Below are 26,845 nucleotides of genomic sequence, written 5' to 3'. Positions count from 1 at the left end.
ATGTAGGTGTAAGAGAGATACAATGAGAGGCACTTTATCCTTCCAATCATTTGTCAGTTCCAGTCAGTATTGTATATATAGATTTGCTTATTATTCCACCTGTTATTACAAATGAAAGGAGATGGAATAAATATGGTGCCTCAGTTTTATAGACATTAGAGTTCAGGGTCTGCACTAATTCAAACATGATGAGAGTTTTCATTTTTATCTAAAAAGGCTTCCTCCTTTGCTGATAAATACAGCTTTTCCCACCCACTGTAGCTGAAAGCTCTTTCCCTCAAAGCCAGTTCATAAAACACAGCTTTCCCATTTTCCTTCTGGAGCACTAAAGAAGAATAAGAGTTTATTTTTACAGAAGATGACTGGAGCCCATAACACACATAGACTTCAAAATCATGTACTTCCAAGCTTTACTGCACTGTCCCAGGAGTTTACCTGCTTTGCTGGGAAAAGCTGCTTACAGACTGTTAAGGGTCAAGGCAGAAGATTATTTAATTAGGTGGCAGCCTTCACTCTGGGTTTACAGAGAGGGAAATGCTCCAGACAAACTGCATCCAGCCACGCTTGTGAGCAAGGGATGTCTATATGAGGGCTAGCACAAGGCAAGACAAAGAAGGGTATGCTCAGGGGATCAAAGATATGTGCCATATTAAAAACCACTCAGAGACAGATAAGGCATCACAATTAGCACTTTAAAAGAAACATGCTACAAAAAGAACTGCAGCTAGAGTCCAGACACATAAGCAGAACAGTAATGTTTTTCCAGACATTAGGTCAAGCATTATGCAAGCCACCTCATTGCTGTTAGTAACACTGAAGAACCCAGAGAGGTACAGTTTACATACCTGTTTAGCAATCTGCAGCAAAACCAGCTTCCAATTCCATGAAAACACATATCTATCCTAGTAGGAATGGCTGTAATTATGCTGCAGAGGAGCTTCACTTACAGGCAGAAACTGGCGAAACACAGCATGGTTGAAACTCACTCTCAGAAAGCATTAGAATCTGCAAAAACATTCAGAAATACAGATAATGCAAAGTGTTAAACAAGTCATGGCTTTCTACACTTATCTACATGCTGACAACACACATCTTGCATTTTTAACTTCTGTTGGAAGTCAGATATAAAAGAAAAGCAAATTTGACACATTCACACAACAGGAAAAGGAATTCCAACTAAATTAGCTCCTTTTTGTACTGCATGTAGAGGTCCAGTACTACTTGCAGTGACACAACTGCACTGCAACACAAAAATTGTATTTTCATAAGTTCTTGGCTGTCTCTATTTGAAAACCATTAAGGAGTTGCATTTCTCATTTCTGTTTATTTTAGTTTCCTTACATTATGCAATACAAATTCTAGCTATATTCCATTTCATTTAGCTGATTTTGCTCGAGATTTGTATCTGCTACAAAAGGCTACAGTGACAGACCTGTATGTGTTAATACAGACAGGCAGGAGACTTCTTCACTGGAGCAGGTAATTTTACTATCCATAACCTCTCACCATGAACAGGCCCCATTTTTGATATGCCATTTGCTCAAAGCTTACAGTTATGCACTGGTGTTTATTTTGCTTTCTTCTGGTGCAGATAACCTTCTGCTCACCACTGCTTAGTTGCACTCATCACCATGTTCCAAATTTACTTACTTTTGCTGAGTTTTTCTGTGCAATCTCTCTGTTCCACTCTTTGTTCTTCCTGGTCAAGCTCACTCCTTTTTACAGATATGAAGGCATACTCAACATCAGTTTCCATACAGAATCTTTGTCAGTCATTAATGATTTCCAAGAACTGCACATTTATTGCTGGGCTTTGCTTCAGTCTTTCAGATGAGAAGTTCTAATCTGTTCCGAGCTTCACAGTCATCTTTTATCTAGTTTCCTGAGCAAGCTTCTGTAGAGGAGATTTCCCCACTCCTCTTCGCATCAGTGTATCAGCATTTAAGATTACAGGTTTCTCCAGGAACTCCTGAGGTAACTTTTGCTACCCTTAGAACACCTGGAACTCCCACAAGCAGGGCAGCAGTGATAAGGCAGTTCTGCTCCCAGAAGAAGCTAAAGGGAAATTACCATTTTAAACTGAACAGCTCATGCTCAGTTATGGTCCTTAAAAATTAACCTGACTTTGAAGTAATAATCCAGTCTTCCCTTCCCCCACAAATGAGGCTGCCATTCACCTTTAACTTGGCAAGACTGATTTGCATTTCTCTGGCACAGTGTCTAGCTATTGTGAGCCAAATAGCAAATGCCTGAAAAACATCATCATGGCACTGAATCTTCCCTTTGGCAGTATCAGCACAACAATACTTCATACGCAATTATGATTTTCACATCATCACTTAATTTGTCACAGTGTTATGTGCTGTATCATGGTGCTCCAATATAAACACGTTTAGTGGAATGAGCACAGAGAGAAGGGCAAAACCAGCAAAGGGAACATGAAATCAACCCATCTTTACTCACTATTTTACTTTACCCTTCATAGAGTTTTTTAAAGATGTCATCTGGCCTACTTTACAATACAGAGAGCTCATTCCCTGGGGGTCAGCTTTACTTATGCAAGCAGCTGCGTTGCCCTAAGTCTTGCCTCAAAGGCATTACTAAGACATCTTTCATCTTAGTTTGCATTCAACTGTATTCTGTTACTATCCAGGGTACAAAGCATTAACTATCACCATGAAAGGAAAAACATACTTGTAAACTCTTTAAAGAATTAAAACGGCACAACCGTTTTAGTTTTGTGTATTTCACTGTCAACACCACTGATACCACCTCACAATCTGTTAGGTACAGGCTACCCTGCAGCCTGGGCAGCCTCACGCAGCATGAGGCTAAAAAGCTGAAGAAAGTAACAGCCAGAACCTAAGGAGAGCATGCACCACTCAGAGGCTCACTTCTAAAGGTCCACCTGTATTGAGCTTTCTCCGGCCTGGACTTTTTTAATTTTTCAGAAAGCAAAGTATCACACAGAATAGTAAAATCACTTCACTTGGAAAAGGGCTTTAACATCACTGAGACTAACCAGTATCTAACGACTAAGTCTAGTATTAAACGATGTCCCTCAGCACATCTCTGTGACTTTTAACCAGGAACAGCGATAGGAGCTAAAACAGCAAGGCCCCCACCAGCACAGCTTAAAAGAGTGGCTGAGAGGAAACAACCTCTGCATGACAGCACAAGGACCGCCAACAGCTGCGACAGCCCTCAGAGCGCCTGAGGAAACCTGGGCAGAAGCCTATCTTGCAGCAACAGTGAACATCCAAGGCCATTTGAAAACCAAACAAAAAATGCCACCTAACAGCACAAACACCTTTTAGCTCACACTGCGCACCCCCTAGCTCTCAGAAACCCCGCACGCCCTCACACCGCCGCCATTTTGCACTCCTCCCGCCTCGCTGCCTGACGTAAGAGCTACGCCCCGCCCCCTGGGGGCGGTGCTGTGCGCGGCGGTGCCCGGATGTGGGAGGCTCCGCCCCCGCTGCCGAGCCTCAGCGCTGCTCGCGCCCCCTCCCCTTGCTCCCTACGCGCTGTTGCGGGTCAGCGCCAGCCACTGCCGCAGTGAGGGGAAACGAAGCCAGTGGCAGCGGCGGGCCCGGCGGCGGCGACGCTCAACACGCACGTAGCGAAGACAGGGCTCGGTAGATTCAGCTGCGGCGGAGACGCCTGACGCCCACTCGCCGCCATGGTGAGGACCCTCCCTCGCTTTCTCCTCCCCGCAGAGCCCCCCGCTCCCGCTCCCGCCCCTCCGGAAAATTCCAGACCGGGCCGGGCCGTTGGGGCCATTGCCTCGCCCCCCACCCCCGCGGCCTGGCCCAACCGCCGCTCCGCCTCGTTGCTGCTGCCGCTGCCCTGCCTCTGACCCGTCTTCTCCGCCTCCCGCCCCCGAGCTGTCCACGTCCTCCTGCGGGCGAGCACCTCGCTGGGCTTCTCCCCTCTCTCCCTCCCTTCTTCCCTCCGGGCCGCCGCTGTGGCCACCCCGCGCCTCTCCCCTGGGGCAGGCACGTCTCTTCGCTTCCCTTCGGCCGCCCACGGCGGCCGCCTCGCCCCCGTGCGCCCCATTGCCTCCCCGCCTACTCCCTCGCTTCGCCTCCTCCAACCCCCCGCGGCCCGGCAGCGCTCATCGGACTCGGCCCTTCCCTTTTCCTCCTCCCGCCTCGCTCTTCGGCACCCCTTCACCTCACTCCCGCCTGTAGACTCCTCCTCCCGCCCCCTACCCCCCACCCCGTCTCAGTCCGGGGGTTCGCGTTCCCCGGCCTGCGCTTCATCTGTTTTCCAGATGCATCAGCAGCGCCTTGAGCAAGCCCGGCATTTTGGTAGCGATGTCTTGTGGGTGTTGTTCAGCAGTCTCAATAGGGTTCCCCTCCCCGCCCTTGGTGCAGCAGCAGCGTTTTTCTCTTCATGTGCAGACCGGAAAGCTCTAATGCACGTAGCCCATGGCAGGGAGACAGGCTAGATAATGTATACTTTAATTGGGCCGAGTGTAGAAAGCTGACACTTCAAATATGATAGGCATGTGGTTTTGGAGACTCTAGGAAGAAGGTATGCGGTATGCCCAGGTGCGTTTGTTGGAGCCGTGCTGTTTTTTCAATCATGACGATTTACATTTCCCTTCTACTGCCGTGAAATTAACCCAGAGATACAGTATGGAGTACTGTAGTATTTTACGTCGACGCTAGGGGTGTCTCCTGCTTTTCACTGCTGCCAAGAAATCAACGCCCTTTTTTAATAAACATTTCTTTTTGCCTAAATCAGCCAGTACTCTGGTTGCAGGAAGACCCTGGCAATATTTTAGTTTTTACAACTGGAGAATTTTAAGTGGGTTAAACTTTTTCACTCTTAACCCTTTAAAAGCAAGGCCAGCTGGTTTGATCATATTTCACACTAAATCTCACAGGGCCTGAGAGCTGAATAATGGGTTGTGTTTCATTTTTAAGCAGGGGACTGCAGTCTGTCTTTCAGAAAATAAAGTAGTAGCAGAAAAGATGCTCGGGCTGTCTTTCTGTTCTATACTTCTAATACTTCATAGATGAACACTTGGACAAATGATTTTTGACATGCATAAAAATTTGGTTTCAATTTGGGACTAAGCATTTGGTTTACTGATTGCCTTCACATGCTCTTGGAGTACATTAAGAGTATGAGAAAAGAAAACTCACGAGGAAAAAAGTTATTGATGAAATTGAGACTTCAAAGGAAAAATGTTATGATTAGAAAGCATGCCAGGGTTGTAATACTAATTGCTGTGAACTTAGAAATGAACAGTGATCATCTTCTGCAGAGCAGTTGTGCTCACGTTGCCGTTAGGTCTTCTGTGAAAATTCTGTACCCAGAGGCTTGCCTGATGACATTTGCTAGCATGCATAAAAGGAAAGAAAATGTTATTTAACTGTGGTGGCCTGTGTGTGGTAGTGACCTGCAGTGAACCAAAATGTCATGTACAATTGCCTTCAATTCTCTTTTTTTTTTTTCCTCCACTCTGTTGTGACCAAAGCTGTGCTAGCATCTTTTGGTGGTATAATTGTGTTATTGCTCTGTGACATTTTTAACTTTTATATGGTCAAGTGTAACGTGTAAATGCAGATTCTGGGGAAATAAGGTATGCTGGATGTTATCTCTACCAGTAAAGGGGTTCATTTGCTCACATAAGCAGTAACAATGCCAGGAGAGTTTTTGCTGTAGTTCAGTGTGCTGGTTCTGATAACACCTGATCTTAGGTGCCTTGTAGTCTGAAAACTAAGCTAATATTAACAGCTGATAAACATTAAGCAGAACTTTTTTATTTAAGTTGCTGTTTGCTTTACTGTCACTACCCTGTGGATATTTTCACTGAAAGAATTCACTTTTAATGAAGAAATAGACCTTGTTTCAACCTTCATTAGAATATTTTTTCTATTAAAGGAAAAGATAATTCTTGTTCACAGTTTGGAGTAACATTTCTTTTGTGCTTCTACAGGATCAGAGTGGAGAAAGAGGTGAATGTATTGTTGTGCTGACAGTAGGTAATTTAAGATAAAACCTGACCATCTAGCGAGTCAGGTAATATAGTTCTGGATGTTTTGGTATAGCCAGTTCTAAAATAGACTATCAGGCAGAGTATAAGATGATGAGGCCATTACATAATGCGAGCAGTAATGTTGATGTGCTATTTCTGTCAGAGTTGACTTAGCAAGTTTTTCCGATGAGTAGTGTTTTCTAGGAAAAGGTAAATAGCACAGGGAGATTCTATTAAACAGTCTTAGTTTTAGGTAGAGAAATTCGTTTTTCTTGGGAGATCCTCTATTCTGGTTCATATCAAGCTCTGCTGTGGGACAGAAGGCAAAGAATTCCATAGGAGTCACCCAAACCATAATTAGTGCAACCCATCTTCTCAGCTAGACTCTGTTAATTTCTTTTGACTCTTTGCTTGTGTGATGGTGCTTCTGGTGCCTTTTCCTCAGCTGAAGCTTATCTAACAGTGTTCCTAAATTACTGAAGTCAAGAAACACCCCAGCATTTCCTGCAGTAAAAGAAACAAAAAACCACCCAGAAGACCATAGTCAGTCATTGTTTACTATTTAGCAAGGAGAGTATGAAATTAGTTGATTCTTAGCTGAAGTGGTGTGAACTTGAATCACAAAATGTTAGGGATTTGAAGGGACCTGCAAAGATCATAGAGTCCAACTCTGCTGCCAGACCAGGATCAATTAGGGCAGGCTGTGCAGGAATGCATCTGGGTGGGTTATGAATGTCTCCAAAGAAGGAGACTCCACAGTCTCTCTGGGCAGCCTGCTTCAGGGCTTCATCACCCTCACCATAAAGTGTCTCCTCGTGTTGAGGTGGAATCTCCTGTATTACAGCTTGTACCTGTTCCTTGTCCTATCACTGGGCAGCACCAAAAAGAGACTTGCATCTTCATCATGACATCTGCCCATCAGACATTTGTAAGCATTGATAAGATCCCCTCTCAGCCTTCTCTTCTCCAGAGTAAACAGCCCTCTGTCTTTATTCATAGGAGAGATGTTCAAGTACTTCAGTCATCTTTGCAGCTCTCTGTTGGACTCTGTCCAGCAGATCGTTGTCTCTCTTTAATTGGGGAGCCCAAAACTGGACACAGTATTCTGGGTGTGGTTTCACCAGGGTAGAGTAGAGGGATAAGGACCAATATCTTTTAATATAGAATAGACAGATCTTTTTGTATATCAGTTCAAGTATTTGGGGAATATTTTCACTGCTGTTTCCGCAGTCAGTGATGAGGGAGCTTAAATAACTTGAATGATTTAATCACAGGACTAGAAGCAGTGTATTCTGCTTGATGCATGATATGGCTAGATTAGTATTTCCTTACTAATATTGAGTATTTTGCTAAATGTAACTGTGGCATAGCATCCTGTTCAGGTCTGTTCTCTGGAATTTGAATCGCTAGAGTCTGCGAAAGAGGATGTTTGGGCTTTTGAAAGTTTCAGGTGTGTCTGAGAATAAAGTCCACATCTTTCAGGTGGATTAATTTTTGGAGTGATGGTTCTTTTAAACAGGAAAACTGAATCCTGACATTTTATTCAGCTTTCTAAATGTGTAGCTTGAAAATTTTATTGTGTGACTATGCTTTATTATTATTAGGCCTTTTCCATGAAAAAATGCCAGACAAACCAACCAACAACCCAAAAGGTAAAAGGTTTTATGTATTGCTTTTAGATTGTCCCTTGCATAGCCACAATCAGATTGTTACTCAACTACATGGGAAAACTTTGTATATAGTGCAAAGCAGGCTATATCTGACTTGCTTGTAACTTGACAGTCAGTTGACCCTGCTTTTGATACTCGGTTCCACAATGAAGGAAGCAATATAAATAACTTCGTTAACTGCATTAAGGAAGTCTTAGAACCCCTTTAAATACTTTAGATTGATTAAAGGATGGCATTGCTCATGAACTGGCAATATAAATGTGGGCTTGCAAATTGTTGTGCCAGTTCATACTCAGGTATTTGTGAGGTCTGTGGTGATGGACATTTTTAAGCAGACTGTTAAGGCAAAGAACCAGAATTAGGCAGTCAGCTTGAGGTTCACAAATGCTTCTATTTCATTGTCTGTTAGGTAAGGTAGGAGCTAAAAAGCATAGTAAGACATTTGTTAAAGAAGTTCAGCCAGAATTTGGGAGGGGCAGGAGAGGAAGGGATAGGAAGCTCAGCAATATAGCCCAGGGTTACTATGTTTCTGGGGAAAAAAAACCCAGCTCCTGGAAAAGTGGATTCAACTGTGATTCTCTCAAGAACATAATCTTGGGATCATCCTTAAATGCCGTGGGACTTCTTTTCTTTCTCCAGTGTATTTGTGGCAAACATGGAGTCTTTTTACCCTTTATTTTAAGCAGCTGGAACCCTTGGGAAGGAAAACCTCATCTATGGTACTCCTCTCTTTCTACCCTTTCTCCATTGTCACCCTGTGAATAGCTCCATTCCATGTTTTGGTTTTTTGAAACAGGACAAAAGGCAAAACAACTGTTGCCACTGCTGACTGTGTAGGTACTAAGTAGCATCACTGAAATTGAAAGAAGTCATTTGAATTTCATCTGCTCAATGATACTATGGCTGGCAGAGAGGGCTTTAAAAATAAACTGACTTTTAAAAATAAACTGACTTTTTGACTTTATTTTTTTGAAGGAGAATTTCTTATCTACTTCATAGGCATGATATCTAAACTATTTTTTCAGCGTTGTGTATGTAATGCTCTTTCTTTGTGGAAGTTTAATTTAGTATTGAACCATCACTTAATGGGCTTAGCACCCTGGTATCTGGGCAGTCATAGCTCAGTTTTGTTGGTAACTTTTCACATTTTTTGGGGGGTAAAAGCTTGGTTGCATGCAGATCTGCTAACAAGTTGTGGGGAAAAAAATCATTAGAAGGAGAACTTCTAAACAGCAGTAACAAAAAAATGCCAAAGGATAGACTTGATTTTCATGTTTGACCATCTTAGCACTATAGTTGCTGTTCTTTGTGGGGATAACTAGTAAAATACCTGGCTCCCACTTAAACTCTTTCAGGAGTTCTTGTTAAAATGGTGTTATTTTTCCTGAAATATTCTATTTAAAACACTAAGTTTGGTAATTTTAGTAATAAAGTTAAAACATTACAGTTGGGTGCACTGCTGTTAGTTTTCTTACTTCAGAGAGTGCATTGAAAAAAGTGCAACTGTTATTTATAATGCATGAACAGTTAGTCTGAATCTTGTGTAGTCTTGGATGTTAGAGTTCAGTTCTGAGCTAGAAGGTGGCCAAATTCCCTTCCTTGGTGAGAAAAACTCACACAAGTAAAGGGGTCTAAAGTTGAGGGGACTAAAGTTGACAGTTTGAGATTTAGTTATGATATCACAGTACTGCAGGAAAGCAGCTAAAGAATCCAGGAAAATTGGGAGGATTTTATTTGAGAGAGAATGAACAGGGGGTTTTAGCAGTAGTTTTACTTGGCAGCTTTCTCGGGAGAGGTGTTAGCATCCGTGCAGCGCCCTAAATGTTTTGTGAAGTCAAGCCATGTTACTCAGCATCTCACAAAGAGGAGTGAAAACACTTCAAAATTAGAGGAGTGTTCTTTGGTTTGCAGTTCATGTTACAGACTGGTGTACAAATCCATATGTATTATATACTGCCTTTAAGGTTTGCAAGCAGTGTACTTTTGCAAGTATATCCTATAAAGAGAGAAGGTGAAAAGCAGCAGAAAGATGATAGCCTGTTGTTCTGTGTGCAGATAGGCACAGTTGTGCCAGTCTGGGGTGATGGATCGCAGAATGATAGGGGTTGAAGTGGACTGTGGAGAGCATCTAGTCCAACCCTTCTGCTTGAGCAGGTTCATCTAGAGCAGGTTGCACAGGAACGTGTCCAGACAGGCCTTGAATGACTCCAGAGGAGACTCCGCCACCTCTCTGGACAGACTATTTCAGTACTCCACCACTCTTAACATAAAAAGTTCCTCCTCATGTTTAAATGGGACTTCCTATATTCAAGTTTGTGCCCATTAGCTCTTGGCTTGTTGCTGGGCACCACTGAAAAATAGACTGGTCCCATCGTCCAGACACTCACACCTACTCATTAAGTATTTATAAGCATTTGTGAGATCCCCCCTCAGTCTTCTCTTTCTCAGAATAAAAAGACTCAATTCTCTCAGTCTTTACACATAGGAGAGATGCTCTAGTCCCCTGAACTATGAATTTTTACTCAAAATAGTGCTAAAATCTGTAAGGAAATTAGATTTTGAGTAATTATTCACACATTCAATATAGGATTGTTTATGAGCTACTGAAACTCAGTTGGAAGTCTAGTTTAATTTTTAAAGTACCCTTTTACTAGCTTGTAGATGATACTGAATGTTAAATAATTGCCTTCCTGTACATAAAGAAAAGAAACAAGTTGGTTCCTGCCCTGGAGAACTCAACCTAAATATTCAATCTTTTAAATTGCATTTGAATATTATTTCTTATAACCAACTCCTGAATAGACATCACCAACACAAAAACCCCACGTCAGTATTTTCTCCACGTTACAATTTATATAAAGGAAAATGTTTCAAGATTTTGGAATATTCCATAGCAGTGAAACACTTAAGTGAAAGCAGCGTGGTGTTTTTCTGTCTTGTGTTCTGTTTCATTTGGCTTTCCTTTGATCAGGAAACCTGTGATAATGGTGCTTGGAAGATTACAGAAATTTACAGTGCATCTTTTTCAGAAAGTAAATTCTTAATCTGGTGGAAATTCTGATTAGCATGGAAACTGGTAATGCCTTGAAGACCTGTTTAATGTTTTGTAAACCTCCAGATATTTTAATTACAATGGTTTTGATCCCTCTGTATTGGATCACAGTGTTGGTAGGGCCTGTTTTCAAACCATATGACTCATCTTTATTCTTTATGGGATTCTTAATGAGTCTTTGACTGGCATAAACTAACCCAGAGCTTGTTAAAATGTCTCAATTTAGTAGTTGACAGCTGTAAGTTCTGACAAAGTTGTTATCCTTTTAGACAGAGAAAAACCTCACAACCCTACCCTCACACCCAACCAGCCAAGAACCAGAACCAACGAAGTATTAGGATAGATGTTAACTATTAGAGATGGTTCAGAGTGCTGCAGTACAATCTCAGTTTCGCAGATTCTGTATCTATGCAGCAGTTCCCCTTCAGCTTGTCCCTTTGGTTTGCACATCTTTGTCAGTTCTGCATCTTTGCCTTCTCGATTGTCTTCTACTGTTGTCAGTTTGTGAAATCCCATTTTTGAACTGCCTTTTCTGTTTTCAGATGTATGTCCTTTGCAACATTCTTCAGTCTCTTCTGTGATAACTCCTGAATGCAATTTTATTTTCTACTTTCTTTGTAGTCTTTTTTTTTTTACCTGTACTGTCCATTTTCTCTCCTCTTGTTGGGCAGCCATAAGATGCTTGTCTCACTTCTTCCAAAGTCAGGTTTTCTTTTTGCACTAAGTTGTTATTAAGCTATGAGTTTCTTAAATGGGAAGAAAGTCTGGGGACAGCGCTTACTTAAGCAGCGTGTTTCTATGCAGTTAGACCATTTGATCAAGTACTGAGCACTGACCTGTGTAACTTTCCTGAATCTGTTTTTGAGTCCTTGTAGTGTAGTTTATGTGATTTGGTATTATTCTCTAAAATTTCCACTTAAACTTTCCTACTCAAGGATGATTGACTCCTTCAAACTGTCAGACTGTTGTATGCAACAGAGCTGCACAAGCTTTCTTTTTCCTCCAGGTCTTCTCAGATACATTTAAAAACAAACAAGCAAAACCAAACCAAAGAACAAACAAATGCACACCACTCCCCTCATCCCCCTCCCCCCCGCAATTGTTTCCAAAGCCTTCACTTCTGCAGTTGGCCCATTACTAAATGCACTGTTAAAATCTGAAAACATGAGATACATTGGTAGCCAAAGATGCTCTAGTCACCTTGTTTCTGAGTATTTGCAACCTGTTGCTGTGAAGAAGCAGTTATCCTCAACTCTAGTATAATCTGTTACACTGAACAGTATAATGATGTTATATGATACAGTATAATCTGTTACCTTCATTTCTGGAATGTATCTTTGCTGTTTGCTTTTCCTTCTGCAAATGCCACTTGCAGCAGTACAGTGAAACTCCTCTAAGCTTCCTGAAAAAATGAAGCTTTCTAAACTTACTTTCTCACTCATAGTGATCTTCCATTCTTCGCTCACACATGCTGGTGAAGTTTGTGGTGAGGAAGCCTTACCAGATACTTTACAAACAAATACTTTGTGTGTTCGTCAGTTGTTAAGAGCATAGCATGCTCCATTAAATTTCCAGCTTGATCCTCATCTTTGAATTTGTCTCAGCTTGATAAGTGTGTGAGCTATATCTCATTAGCCACAAGCAGACCTGTAGCTGTTTCTTGACGTTAGTTAGGAGGTTTCTACTGGAGATTGTCTGACTACTACAGCTCCTCTTCTGCTTTAGGAAAACCCTTAGCAAAAAGAAGTATTAATACTCCTTTCTAATGCTCATTGCCGAAGAGCAGTAGCATGAAACTGATCTAGTGATTATCAGTTTTCTTCCTTCCTGCAAAGGCTTACAGTTTTCTATCTGATCTTCTCGGTACAAGTGAAATCAGAAAGTTCAGAAACTTCAGAAGTCTGGGCCACTCCTTAGTTTTATTCACTTTTTTGGGTTGTTGTTTTGTTTTAAGAGATAGAGTTTTTGATTCTGCAGCTGTTGACAATACTTAACTCTTTTTTTAATAACTACAAAGAAAGTTTAAATTTGCAGTCATGGTAACAAGTACTATGCCTTTAAGGGACAGTTAAGTTCCACAACATACTACTATGGAGAGAAAAGAAAGCCTACCTTTCACACCCCTCATCAACCCAGCGTCAAGAGTGCTTGACTGGAAGCATTGGAGAAAGACCTAGTTTTTGACTTTCTGTTGATTTTTGGAGAGAGGCATTGAGCTGCTAAGCAACTTGACACAGTTTTACTGGAGTTGCTCTAGAGAGCTGTTTCCTGAAGCTCCATAGTTCTTTTGGGTTTCAAAAGAGGTGCTGAAAATTAACTTGGTGTAATTGAAAGCAGCCTCATGAGAGTATTTCTGTACATAGCAAAATAGATTTCAGTATGGCTTTAGGTCAAGTCAGTATGTTTTAAAGTATCTGTTCTGTTTCTATATAGGGTCAGGCAGTGATAAATTCTCAGTGTTCCTGGACTGCTGTTGTATTGCATTTTGTTGAAATGGAAGTTTTAAACATTGTGTGTTTTCTGGGAAGGTTCTTCAGACAAAAACTATTTTCTCTCCAAATTGTTGCAGAGAAAGAGAAGCTGAAAAAGCTTTAATTGTCTATTAAATATTTTGCTTGTAAAATGGGCATTCTGATTCTTGGGTAGTTTTGACTTTCTTCTTTTGACAGACCTCCAGGTTTTCAGTCATACTTGCATACTGTGGCTTAGTGCTTTGATTGAAGTTTTATTTCTGTTGTTCTGTGTTACTTTAACAAATCTCAAGTTGTTCTTTCACACAAGTGTGATTCAATTTACTGTTTGGATTTTCTATGCTCATATTTACCAGTGAAGAGGAAAAATTGCCACTCTTATTAATGAAAAAACTAAATCAGAGACAATGTACTTGGCTTTGCATTGGTCAGTGTCCTGAAAAGTGAGATCCATGTGATAGGTTTAAGTCTTTTGTTTCCCTTTGGAATCCCTTTGAGTGTAAGTTTATGTCATTTCTTTGTTATTAAAATGTTGACCCTTAACTCTGACAATGCCGTGACACCTTAATCACTTGTTGCAATCTTCAGTCACCGTTTCTGCTTTCCTCTGTCCTATTTGTTTTTGCACTGTGTACTCAAACAAAATGGACTGCTTTGAAATACTTTCTGGGATGCTTCAACTCCACTTTTGTTAGGCGTAAATATTTCTGTGGGGTTTTTTTGTTTGTGGGGTTGTTTTGTTTTGGTGTTTTTTATTTGTTTTCATGACTGATATGTCTGTTGCCTTTCAGTCTTTTCTGTACCTTGTTTTGTAGTTGGATTACAGATTTCTCTGGTTGGACAGCATGGTTTTGTTTTCACTTTCACTAGCATCTTTGTCAATGTAATAGCATGGTCATAGGGTGCATTGATTGGGCAACTTCATTGCAATTATCTTTAAAGTTTAGAGAAAGAAAGATGCTGTGGTCTCTTTAGCTAAGGGAATTGAATGAACTTCAGTGAAGTGGCTTGTGCAGTAAGAGGTTTTGTAGGTGAGGCCAACAGGCTAACAAAATTGGAACCAACAAATTCGTGTCTTGCAGATTTTTTTTTGTGACTCTTCAGAAGCAATGAGACACCAACCTACTTATCCCAAAGGCTTCCTAAGGTGAACTCTTATTGCATCAGAACTTAATTTGACTCAGTGGTGGCAGCACTCTTGTTCTCCTAGTGAAGGAAGCTCTTTTCCTTGGCTTTGGAGAGTTCATTATTCATTCATGCACTTTAAAATTACAGGCTTCTGAGAATTTTCGAGACTGATGCAAGCTTTAGAAATGCCAGCTCTGGAGTGATTGCATAAGTAGACTGGATTGCCTCCTCTGAAGAGTAGCAGCTTGCAACTGCCAAAAATGAAATTGTTGAATGCCACACAGGGAATTGGACCTTAGCTGGAAGTTAACTTTTGTCCCTGTGAGTGCTTTTCTCTCAAGTTTAATCTACAGAGACTGCTGTCTCTACAGCTTCCTTTTACGTAGTTGCAGGGAGCAATAAGGTCTCCCCTCAGCCTCCTCTAAAACACCCCAGCTCTTGACAAGAGCTGTTCTCCAGAGCCATTACCAGCTCTCTTGCCCTTCTTTGGATGTTCTCTGGCATCTCTCTTACAACATGGTGCCCTAAAAGGAACCCATTGCTCAAGATGCAGCCTCCTCAGTGCTGAGTACAGGGGGACAGTCACTTCTCTCGTCCTGCTGGCCATACTATTCCTGATCCAAGCCAGGGTGCTGTTGGTCTTTTTGGCCACCTGAGCACACTGCTGGCTCGAGGTCAGCTGGCTGCCAGTCAGCAGCACCTCCAGTTCCCTTTCTGGTGAGCCGCTTTCCAGCTGCTCTGTCGCAAGCCTGGAGTATTCATGGGGTTGTTCTGACCCAAGTGCAGGACAAAGCACTTGGTCATGTTGAATCTAATTTGATTGGCCTCATCACATCAGTTCGGCCTTCCCAGGTATCTCTGAAGAGCCTTCTTACTCTCCAGTAGGTGAACACACTCACCGAACTTGGTGTCATTTGCAAACTTACTGAGTGTGCTCTCAATCTCCTTGTCAAGGTCATTGATGAAGATATTAAAGAGCACTGGCCCCAGTACTGAGCCCTGAGGGACACCACTTGTGATTGGATGTTTAGATTTTTGTGGAAAGCTCTTCAGTTGTGCCTTGAGTTCAGACAGGGAACCCTAGGGCATTTATGTATGTGAATGAGTTGTATAATCCCTGCTGTATCTGGACAGACTTTATGGATTGCTTCGCAGTTCTAAACACTGCAATTCAAAATGTTAGGACTTAAAGTGAATGGCTTTGTTCTGCTAAATAGATGCACTTTTTATTTTCTCTTTCCTTTTAATATTCATAAAGCCAAATGATGTATTAAAGATTAAAGCTGAATCCTCTTATAATAGCACTCTCAATTCCTTTAGTTTTCCTGTCTTGTAGAGGCTTTGGCAACAGCAGCTCTCTCTAATTTCAGGTTCACTTCTTGCTTCATTGGTTGAGGGCTTCCCTGTGGTATCTTGGAATAGCTGCTTCACTGTGATGGCCTTAAGCCATCTCATTTTGGAGGAGACCCGTGGACAGTGAAGGATTTAAATAAAGCATAGCAGAAGTGACTGGCCAACTGCCAGCCAGAGGACAAGTGGCTTCCCTTAAAATGACTGACAGAGCTTGACCAGAGCCATGACTGGATTAGATGGTGACTAAGGAGTAAACTGTAGGCTTTTCCTAAGACTTGTACAGTCTTTCTTGTCTCCTGCATCCTTAGGAGGGATGTGGTAGAATGTGATGTACCTCCAAGAGGGAAGAATCTTCTATAGAATCATCACTTCTTTTGTTGTGAACAAATGGAACAAATGTGCCCAACCAAAATTTTTGGAATAAGGCTTTTTGTAAAGGTGGCCAAGGGAATTATAACACTTATTCTGCATACTTGCAAAGAACAACAATGCCAGAGCGCTGTTAACAGCTTTAACCTGATTTGATCTCTACTGTAATCCCAAAGCCGTCAATCCCCTTTGCCTTGGTTCATTATCTCTGATGTCTGCAATTTAAATGCCATGTTGAAGAATTAGGTATTAGTCTTTTTTTTTGAGTTCCTTCAGGACTGAAGGTCACAGTTTGTTCTAAAGAGGCAGGATTAAGACATTTAGGCTACTTCGAGGACAGCACATTTAAAACTTGAAATCTTTTCTGTCCAAAGGTAAGTTAAAGCATGCTGTGTGGCTTTTGCCCTTTTGAAATTACAAAATGCTTGTAGCACTCCTTGGTGTTTGCTACTAATTAGCATTTAGGTGAGACAGGGGGTTAGGATATTAACAGCTCTAAGACCTGTCCCTCCTACCTTTGTAGTTTTACTTTCAAGATGATACATGGAAACTGAATGCTGATACAAGTTCAGTGGTTTATTAGAATTCTAGTAAACCTTTCAAGAAGTGTAACTGAAAGTGTTAGGCAAAAAGTTACCATAGCTTCCAGGCGTGGTGATTGCACTCATCAGCATGTATTGAGTTTATGCTGTAGCTGCAGAATGGGGACTGTAACTAAAGATCATAGGATGCAAGGGTATGTTGGCAGGTTTATGCTGTTAGTCTCAAACAGCAGGGTGGAATTATAAGAGAGATGCTGAGGCGTTGTGGATGTATTATGCTTGATAGCTGTATCCTCTTAAAAGCTCCCACTGCCAGGAAATGAAAAATGTATCTACCACTGTGTATGAAACCATAAACTGATTGGACAGCAATGTGTTAACCAGTTGTAACTGTAAGGGGTTTTTTTCCTCTAATCCCAATTTGAACTTGTACATTTTCTCTAGCTCTTCTATATTTATTTATTCAACAATAAAAGGTTATTTAGACCTAAAGGATGTGACATTTCAGTTACTGCATTTGGACCATGCTTCTCATTTTTTTCAACTCTTGCAGAATCAAGATTTGGATAATATTTATGTATGTGAATAAAAAATAGGGGAGAACACATTAACAATCCCTTGTTAAATTTAGAGTTGAAAAACTTATACATTTTTGCACTAAGGTATAAGAAATAGATGAAAACAGGTTTCACTTTCTCTGTTGTAAAAGTTTGGTGTCTTCACTATGGGTTGTAGCTGAGTAAGAGAAGTTAAAAATCATTAGAGAAATTACTTAATAAAATAAACTCTTGTACTAGACTAAACAGTCATCCTGCAGCTTTTTATCATCATTCTTTATGGGTTTCCAAATGACAAACAGTTGTACTTGGAGCAGCAAATGTGTCCCAAAACCACTTGTAATAACTTACAAGCGTGTTCAAGTGTGGTTTGTTTGGTTTTCTTTTTATTATTCAGGGTGCATCCTAAACCTTGGTGGATGTTGAATCCATTTCTTATCCTTCTGTACACCTAGGGAGCTCTTAATAGCTTGTAGGAAGTACTGAATACCAAGTTTAAAGGCCAGTCAAAAATTTCATAGTTTGCTTCTGTGGATGTATCTTGTGTTCAGTGGTCCAGAAAGAAATCACTATAATCCATTGTTGTAATATGTTCTTTGTTTCTGATTGACTAAAGGCACTTCCATTACAATACTGTTTATTCTTTTGTTAACACACCATTGCAAGACTTAACCTGGTAAAGACTATCTTCTGTGTCTGTTTTTCTTGACCCATGCTATTTTGTAAATTCAATATATGATGGTAACTCTAGCTGTTGAGTTATGTTAATAACCAAAATTACCAATTTCAATTGGAAGTGGTACTGAAATAGTAGGAGATCCCAAGTCTTGGGGATCAGTTGAATGCTGGAGTCCCACTACTGTGATTTTGATTTATTTTTCTTCTTTGCCTTTACTTTGTTGCTGCTGCCTTTTTTTTTTCCCCTGTAATCCCTTGCTTTTCTGGGTAGGCTGTAAGAATTTCTTGCTTGTTTGTAGCTTGTTTAATTCCTACCATTGCACATGTGGGAAACCGAGTATTTGCACTGCAGAGTAACAGGGTGCCCAGATTCGACAGTCTAGATGCCAGAAGTGCTTGCAGGTATTATACTGGACTTCTGGACAAAGACCATGGCTGTGAAATGCAGGGCAGGACACTTTCACAACTTTGGTTACAAAAATAAGAGGGGCATCAGCAGAGCTGTGGTTGTGAAGCTTTATTAGACTGTTGTCTTACTTGGATTCAGCTGGGAAGTCTTGCATCTTCAACTGCTGCTGTGCAACCTTAGCCTTAGAATTAGAGGGGCAAGGAATTAGGCTGCCATTCAGAAGTGAATGGATTTCTCAGTGGCCTGGAACAGTAACGTAAGATTGAGCAGTGTAGTACAGCATGCTGCTAGAAGAGAATTAATTTTGGATCTTACTGAATGTGAGGTGGATATCAGGCATTTTTATGCATTTAGTTCCTTCTGCGGGTCATGATCTTGGAAACTAGGCTGAGAATTTGGGGTTGGCAGTGGAACTGTTGACTGCTATTAAGTTACCTGCTTTCTAAATTAATGCCCTCTGATTTCTTGGCTTCACTTAGTTCTTCTCTGTCACAATATCTGACTCAACATTAGTATGACCATAAGAACCTTAGTGGTAGATTTATTTTTAGCATTTGATCAGATATTTTATTAGATTGTGGTAGAGAGCTGCTAATGCCAAGGAACTAGTATTTGGGGGAGCTGCATCCCTGTGGCTGGAATAATTCTGTGCAGAGTAGTTAGCAGCTTTGCATGGAACAGTGTAAAAACCACCAAGCTGTTTTAAATGTTAATTTCTAAATTGTGGTGGTTGGTCTGCACTGTTATCAGCTCTTTATTTAAGTGCAGTCTTGGTTTTGGGTAACTGTCTTGTGATATTTTAATTTTAAGTAGATTTAGTGGCTGCAATGAAAAGCCTAAAAGGTGACTTAATTATTCTGAGTCAAAGACAGATGCCAAATTCCCTGGTCAGCCTATCTGTGGCATCTGCTTTACAAGTTGTCTACAAATTAGATACTCCTGTAAATAAATGTACTGCAAGGTAATCAGTAACATGTGTTTCTTCATTTTCTTGATTCACAGACTCTTCTCAGGACTAAGGACTTTTCTGTGTTGAGTAGCTGGTTTAATGGTGTTGGGGCTTTGTGTATGTATGTTTTTGGTTTTTTCCTGAGCAAATTTGACAAAAGTCAAAGTGCATTCATACCATTTCTAAATGATGTAGATGAAGGTGGTTTTCTTGCTGGTTTTTTTGCTTCTCAGACTTTATTCCTGTTTTTGGTGTTTTGTGTGTTGGTGTTTGTTTTTTGGGGTTGGGTTTTTTTTTCATATTTCTTGTGGTATCTATCAGAACTTTGGGCACATCTTTCACCTGTGCTCTGGTGAACAGCCTTTGGGCTTCAATTGCTCCTCTAAGTAACATGCAATGTGCAAAGTGCAACGGGTGAGCTCTGGTGTATTTGTGTGACCAGCATTTAATTCAGGAATTCAAATATTAGTGGCTTAAAGCCTCCTGGGCTTTGTCAGAAGTTCCTTTTATCTAAACCACTGTGTATGTGTCTGTGGCATCTTCTGTTAATGCAATAATTTCTAGAACCTAGCTAATCCCATCCTCTTCAACGTGACAACTTGCCTGGTGCTTATTGAAGAATGTGGTGCCAACCTATGACAGCCAAAGTTCTAGTAACTTGTTAAACAATGGTTGTTAAAACCAAATGAAACCCAAACTTCTCTTCACCAAGCTGGCAGTTCTGCATTGTTAAAGCTTTGTGCAAGTGGCAATACTTGGAAAATGAGCTCGAAGGAGAGCGAGGAGGAGGAAGAATTCTCTCAACAGGTAATTTCATTAATCATTCATTTTGATCTTATGGACAAGAATGAGAAAAGAGAGAGAAGCAGTTTGTGTGTTTGTGAAAGGGAGCGAGGGTCTTTTGAATAGGCCCTTCTTAAACACTGATGGCCAGCTTCTGCCTTCTTTCTTCTTGCTGCTCCCAGACTTTTCTAGTTGGAGTAGAGGGTGATGGAAAATAGCTTTATGCATAACTGGAGAATTGATTATCTTAATAATCTGTGGTTCTGACCCCCAGCTGACATGGCTTGGTTAGCTGTTTCACCTGCATGCTGTACTTTTGTCATGTGATAACAAAGATAATTAGTAGTGTGGAAGCCTGCAAGAGCAAATGCAGGAAGCACAAGGTATAGTGTGTTGGCTGCATCCCACAAAGTGTGCATTAATGCAGAAACCTCAGTAATGCTCAGTATCTGTGGGGAGCTTTGGTGCACAGGTGTAGCAACCAAAGGCAATGTTCATGTAGTTTGCACGTTTAAGGCCACTCACAAGGAGGATGAGTTTATTACTCTTCTTTGTATGTCCTTGCAGAAATCACAGTACATCTTGGACAGCTACTCCTGTACACACACTAAACAGATCTTAGGAGACCACTCTTTACACTTACTGAATTGATTTGCTATGGGAACAAATCAAAAGCTTTGAAAGAATCTAACTTTTAAACTGTTCTAGGTCTTCATTTGTAGTCTCTCACACACTGCCTGTTGAGGACTAAATCTGAGATGAGGCCTAAGCTGACCTTGTGGCATCTAAACACTTTCTGCTGTTTTGCTGTCTGTCTTACTGTGTACAAAGCTGTTTTGTATAAAAACCTTCAGCTAAGAATCTAAAGTCTGTTGCTAATTTAGCTAATTGCAGATTTCCTTTTTTAATTTTTTAAAATTTTCTATCCACAGCTCTTCATGTCCTGCACCAAGAGGAAACTTGTCCAGAGAACTGCCCTCAACGTTCCTACCTCGGAGGAGCGTGTACAGCGCTGATCTTAAGAAGACAGCAATTAGTATTGTCACTGCCAAAGAACGAGACTTGAGAAACATTTTTGTGGATAATACACAGCAGAAGTAAAGACTAAAATCCATTAGTAGGTTATCCTTAATCAGTAAAAAGGCACAGGTACTGAAAGGAGAAAAGGAGAGAATAGTAGAGAGTAAAATGGCAAGGAACATTTGTATTCTTAAAGGGACAAACTACATGTCATATAAGCTTCTGCAGTATTTACTGATATGTTTTGACTTCTCTAGCAAATATTTTTGCAGTATTCAGAATTTGGTCAGCCTTCTGTTAGTGGACTCTAGACTGTTCCTTGACCTGTAATTACTTCTGTCTGTAAATTATGGTTTTGCTGCTGTTTAACCAGGAATGAAGTTGTAGCTGTAGTATTCCAAGCCACTTGTTCTAATTGTGTAACTGGAGAGAAGAGAGTTGAACTCAGCAGGATGGCAGCAGTACCCAGATGCAGCTGAGGAAGGCGTGTTTTATACTAGGCATAACTGCCAAGTCAATCTCTTGTGAAGTGTTGATGCTGTACAAACTGCATTTCTTCAACAAACCTCATGTCACTTGGCTCTAGCTGTGCTGATACAGTGTATGTGAGAGGATACTCTCACTTCATGTCAGGTATGCTAAATATATATCTGACAGGACATACTAATAGTGTAATGATTTTTTTGAAGTTGGCAGTTGAGTTGTATCAGAACCTCACTACTCTACCTATTTATTTGTACAAATCAACTTTTCCTGCATCCAAGCTGAAGTGATGTGCTGTTTGGAGATTCCACAGTGACTTTAGTCATTATAAATTGGTGTCATTAAAATAAAGAAATCCGTGTGCATGCAGTGTTATTTTGTGGAATAAGGTTAATAATTATGATAATTTGTGGTAACTGTCAAATTTTGTGTAATGCAGCCATTCACAAAGAAATCTTTGCCAGCATTCTTTAAAATGCTGGCTAGTCTTGGTGTTAAACTTCGGTGATTCTCTGAATTTAAACTGTATGTATGAAAATGTTCACCTGACTTTTTCCTCCTTTTCTTAAAGGGCTCATTTGATACTTCACAAAGCTGTGATTCCTTCCCTGCTTTTCCTCATAACACATTTATGTGGACATAAGCTCTTGCCTTCCGTCTTACTACCTACCTGTTCTTAAACAGCAAGAAAACATTCAACCTATTCACTCAGCAGTTGGGTTTCAGGGCTTGTATTGTATATACACATAGTGGTTGTATTTGGGGACAAGTAAGTGACCTTTTTCTACTGTTGCTCAGACTGTGGTGAAAAATGCCTGACCACAGGAACAAATCATTGCTCTTCATCTCTGAGAATCAAGTCTTTGGTACAGAGGAACACCTTTGTGTTTGTCCAGGCTGCAGCTGTGCAAACAGGAGTCTTGGCTCAGACATTTATTTGTACCCAAAAAATACCCAGAAGGATTAAAATATTTTAAAACCTTAGCAGGCTTTTGGATTCTCCTATGAAGATGAGCACTCAGCACATCATTACCAGGTAACTGCCTTTTTAATATACCTTCTTTAACTATGATGTAGCAAAGAGTGACTAATCATGTAAGTTTCCCATTGTCACTTACTGGATTTTTCTAATTTTTTCTAGATGCCCAAGTTCCAGTCCTGGATAGGTAAGTATTTTCTAATGCCTCTTTTTAGCAGTAAGTGTTTCAAAGGAAAAACTAAGCTGAAGTTTATTCACTTTTCTTTGCTCTTCAAATAGTTTTGGGCTTTTTGCTACTTAAGTAACTTGATTATGGCATAGCATGTGCATCCAGATGCATAATAAGGGTCTTTATAGACATTGCACTTACTCAGTTCATGGATGAAGAAGAGTTATGCCATTTTGAAGATTTTTAGGTGCTCAGTTTAAAGAAGCATTTTATGCTGCTTTAAGCAGATTGGTTTCAGTAGCCTGTACTAGAAATTAACTTACTCTGAACAAGGATGTAAGCACCCAAACCAACCTTCAAATGTAGTTATGACTGTATGTTTGTCTGTGCATAAGTGCACTGGTTTTAACTCAACTTTCTCCTTTAATTTGCAGCCTTCCAGTCTGGTGTTTTTCTTGCCTCTTCATGACCTCGTGTCTTGAGCAGCCTAGCTGGATCCCCTGGTTCCTGTTTCTTCTTGTTTCAAAATTCTGCTTTCCCTCATTTTAAGTCCCCTACCCTTTTGTATTCATATACATGCACTAGACTTTTATGGCCTGTTTTAGACTTTGCTGTTTTTTCTGAGCTTTTGTTTGGGTTCTCTTCAAGATTATCCATGTGGCACTGCTCTCCTGGATTCCTTGCCACAGCAGAATAAGTTTCCACTGAGCAGAATATCTCAGCCATGTTTCCGAAGTTTTGAGGACCTGATGATCCTTACCTGTGTTTCTGTTCTACTCTGTCTTGCCATAAGTAGACATTGGGGAAGAAGTTAGGGCTGTGTCATTTGCTGCTGCTCTTACAAAGCAAGTGTATTAACTTTTTTTAAAGAAGCAAGAGAGTGTGTGGGTTGTGGGGGATAAAAAAAGAGAGAATATGTGCTGGAGGTTAGAAGGCAAAAGTACCCTCTCCTCCCCTCAACAACACATCTCCTCTCAGATGTATTTAGGTTCGTGAGATGCTTGTTCTGCCCCTTTCTGTCCTTACTAGGAAATGCAGTGATAGGATCACAGAATGTTAGGGGTTGGAAGGGACCTCTGGAGATCTTAAAATCTAACCCCCTTGCCACAGCACCATAGAATCTATTGCAGGTCGCACAGGAATGAGTCTGAACGGGTTTTGAAAGTGTCCAGAGAAGGAAACTCCACAACCTCTCTGGGCAGCCTGGTTTAGTGCTCTGTGACCAAGTTCTTCCTCATGTTGAGGTGGAACTTCCTGTGCTGCAGTTTACATTCATTGCCCCTTGTCCTATCGTAGGGCACAAGTGAGCAGAGGCTGTCCCTTCCTTCTTGACACCCAGCCCTCAGATATTTATATACATTTATTAGATACCCTTTCAGTCTTCTCCTCTCCAGACTAAACAGCCCCAGGTCTTTACTCATAGACAGTGCTCCAGTCCCTTAATCATCCCTGTACCCCTCCATTGGACTCTCTCAAGTAGATCCTTGTCCCTCTTGAGCTGGAGAGTCCAGAACTGGATGCTATATTCCCAGGGGAGGCCTCACTAGCACATTAGTCACATGCTTCCAGACTAAATGTAGTTATTATTTGGAGGGGGAGGGGGATTTTTTTGGTGTTTGTCTTGTTTTATTTTGGTGGGGTTTTTTTCTCCCCTTTCTTATCAAGTAATCTCTATTTTGGCTCAAATTTGTGTAATTTTGAGGAGTCTTTTCAGTGCAAGTGTTCATCTATGCTTCACACAGAGAATGACTGCTGAATACGTGTCTTGGACTCAAATGTTTTGTTTGCTTGTGTAAAACGCTCTCTTGACCACAGTTTTTTGATGATGTTTGATCATGACTCTTCAGCTATCTGGTCACTCCTTTGCTTACTGATTCTGAAAAGGTACTTAGCATGTGTGTATTATGATCTTCTGTAAGTGAGATGTTTGGGGGAGAAGACCACCAGCTTTGAATTTCAGTGTCTTTTGGCGTTCGTGTGTTGTAGTAGTCCCAGGTTTCAGTATGTCAAAATTCCCAGTGACTGTCCCCTCAAAGGTTTAATTTTTCCTACTCTGTGGTGTTGTGCAGCAAGGCTTTAACATCTTAGTTTAACAGCAACATATTAACATGGTACATCACAAAAATATTAAGTGTAAAGCTGTTACACCTGAACCTCTTGTGTAAACCATTATCTTTGCATCAGTCTTCCTGTGAGAGTCCTTCAAGGGAGGGAGTGGGCAGGTGGCTCTTTTTTTCCCCCTGATGCTAATGGAGTCAAGTTGATCATGGTGCTTCCGAAGGACACATCTGTTTCTGTGTGTAAAATGGTAACGCAGGTTATGAGAAGTTTCAAAATGAAATACCATTTGAACTTGGAAAGTAGCATTGGTACAATGTGTAAGTGGTGAGTTCTGACATTTGGAGTTCAGAATATGGAACTGAATTCTTATCCTTGCATGGCCCACTGGTATTTCCATGGGAATTCTCCTGAGAGGGGACCCCTCCGTGGATTTCTGTTTCTTCCTGTGTTTGGGTAACACACGCCTATCTAAATAAAACACCGTCTGCGGTCGTTTGGTTTGAAATAACCACGCCACTTGTGTTAGCCAAGCTCTTTACAGTGCTGAAACTGAAAACAGTTCCTCTAAGCTAACTGGAGAATAATTGCAATTTTGTTCTTTCTTTTTCGTGTTTCAGGGAAACGAGGCAAGCTACCCTTTGGAAATGTGCTCGCACTGTAAGTGTTTCAATTGCTACATTATATTGTTAGGTTAATCCTGTTTGGAGATTGCTCTGTACAACTTTCATGTATGAGTTTACTGAATTCACTGCTTAAAAGGTTAATGCAGTTTGTATGCAAACTCAGATGGTCAGATTCCAAGGTGGAGGATCACCTTTGGGGAAAAAATACAGCTTTTGCTGTTAGATTGTAAAATCAGGACCTAGGCCATGTTTAAAAGAAAATCACCTCTAAAGATGGTTTTAGTTTTTCTGTTAGAGTATGAAACAAACTGAGGATAGATTTGCTCTCTGTCCAGTGAAGCTTTATAACTGGCATTTCAACTGGTGGGGCTTTTCCATTATTCTCAGTGCCTGTTCCTCAGAGCTGTGGAACAGCTTGTGGAGCAGTGTGTGACATAGCAGGTGCATAGTAGGTGCAAAGTATGTCACCTAAGATGGCTTTGCACTCTCAGAGGATGGAGAGGTTGAGGCTAAAAGAACAGTTTTTTCTCTGTGTATTCTTGCAGCCAGGCATTTAGGTGAGAAACCACTTGATGCTAGTTGCTTTTGGCCACATGAGCATAGAATTCATTGGTGCACGTTAAGGGCTTGGTCTACACTGGAAAAGTATTTCATGCCTAAAGTTGATGAAGGAAAGGGTTGTCTTGTGAAGTGTCCCTGTGGTGTTAGGCTGAGCACAACTTGTTTTGAACAAGAGTTGAAAGGCTGGAGAGCTGGGCCCATGCCAACCTCATAAGGTTCAACAAGACCGAGTGCAGGGTCCTGCATCTGGGTCAGGGCAATCCCAGGCACTGATACAGGCTGGGCAGTGACTGGCTTGAGAGCAGCCATGAAGAACAGGATGTGGGGGTGCTGGGGGATGAGAAGCTCAACATGAGCCACCAGTGTGCACTTGAACTCCAGAAAGCCAACCAGATCCTAGGCTACATCAAAAGAAGTGTGGTCCGTTCTGGTGAGACCCCACCTGGAGCACTGCATCCAGCTCTGGAGCCGCTGTTACAAGATCTGGATGTGCTGGTAGGTGTCCAGAGGAAGGGCCACAAGGATGATCAGAGGGCTGGAGCACCTCCCCTATGAGGACAGGCTGAGAGAGTTGGGGTGGTTCAGTTTGGAGAGGAAAAGGCTCTGAGGAGACCTTATTGTGGCCTTCCAATATCTGAAGGGGGCCTACAAGAAAGCTGGTGAGGGACTTTTTAAGGGTGTTAGGTAGTGACAGGACCAGGGGGAATGGCTCCAAGCTTCAGGAGGGGAGATTCAGATAAAATGTTAGGAAGAAATTCTTCACCATGAGGGTGGTGAGACACTGGAACAGGTTGCTCAGGAAGGTGGTGGAAGCCTCATCCCTGGAGGTTTATAAGGTCAGGCTGGATGTGGCTCTGGTGAGCCTGATCTAGTGTGAGTGGTTCCTCCATGTCAGGGGGGTTGGAACTAGATGATCCTTGAGGTCCTTGTGATTCTGTAAGCAGTTTGTCATCCTGAACTTCTAATCCAAGGACAAGCACCTGCCAATGTAATGGT

At 41.3% G+C, this 26,845-nt stretch overlaps 1 protein-coding gene across 1 annotated transcript in view; it reads left to right on the top strand.

Annotated features, from left to right (window-relative positions):
- Positions 1–3,461: 3,461 nt before the first annotated feature.
- The window catches only part of PPP3R1 (protein phosphatase 3 regulatory subunit B, alpha), a 38,780-nt gene continuing 15,396 nt past the window's right edge, over positions 3,462–26,845 (top strand). The window contains exons 1-2 of the mRNA XM_054177248.1: positions 3,462–3,685; positions 25,283–25,322. Of these exons, the coding sequence (XP_054033223.1) occupies positions 3,683–3,685; positions 25,283–25,322 (43 nt within the window). The 5' untranslated portion in view covers positions 3,462–3,682. The remainder of the gene's footprint in view (positions 3,686–25,282; positions 25,323–26,845) is intronic.

The sequence above is a fragment of the Dryobates pubescens genome, chromosome 39 (assembly GCF_014839835.1).
Source record: "Dryobates pubescens isolate bDryPub1 chromosome 39, bDryPub1.pri, whole genome shotgun sequence".
Classification (NCBI taxonomy): domain Eukaryota; kingdom Metazoa; phylum Chordata; class Aves; order Piciformes; family Picidae; genus Dryobates; species Dryobates pubescens.
This window is presented reverse-complemented; position numbering and strand designations above follow the sequence as displayed.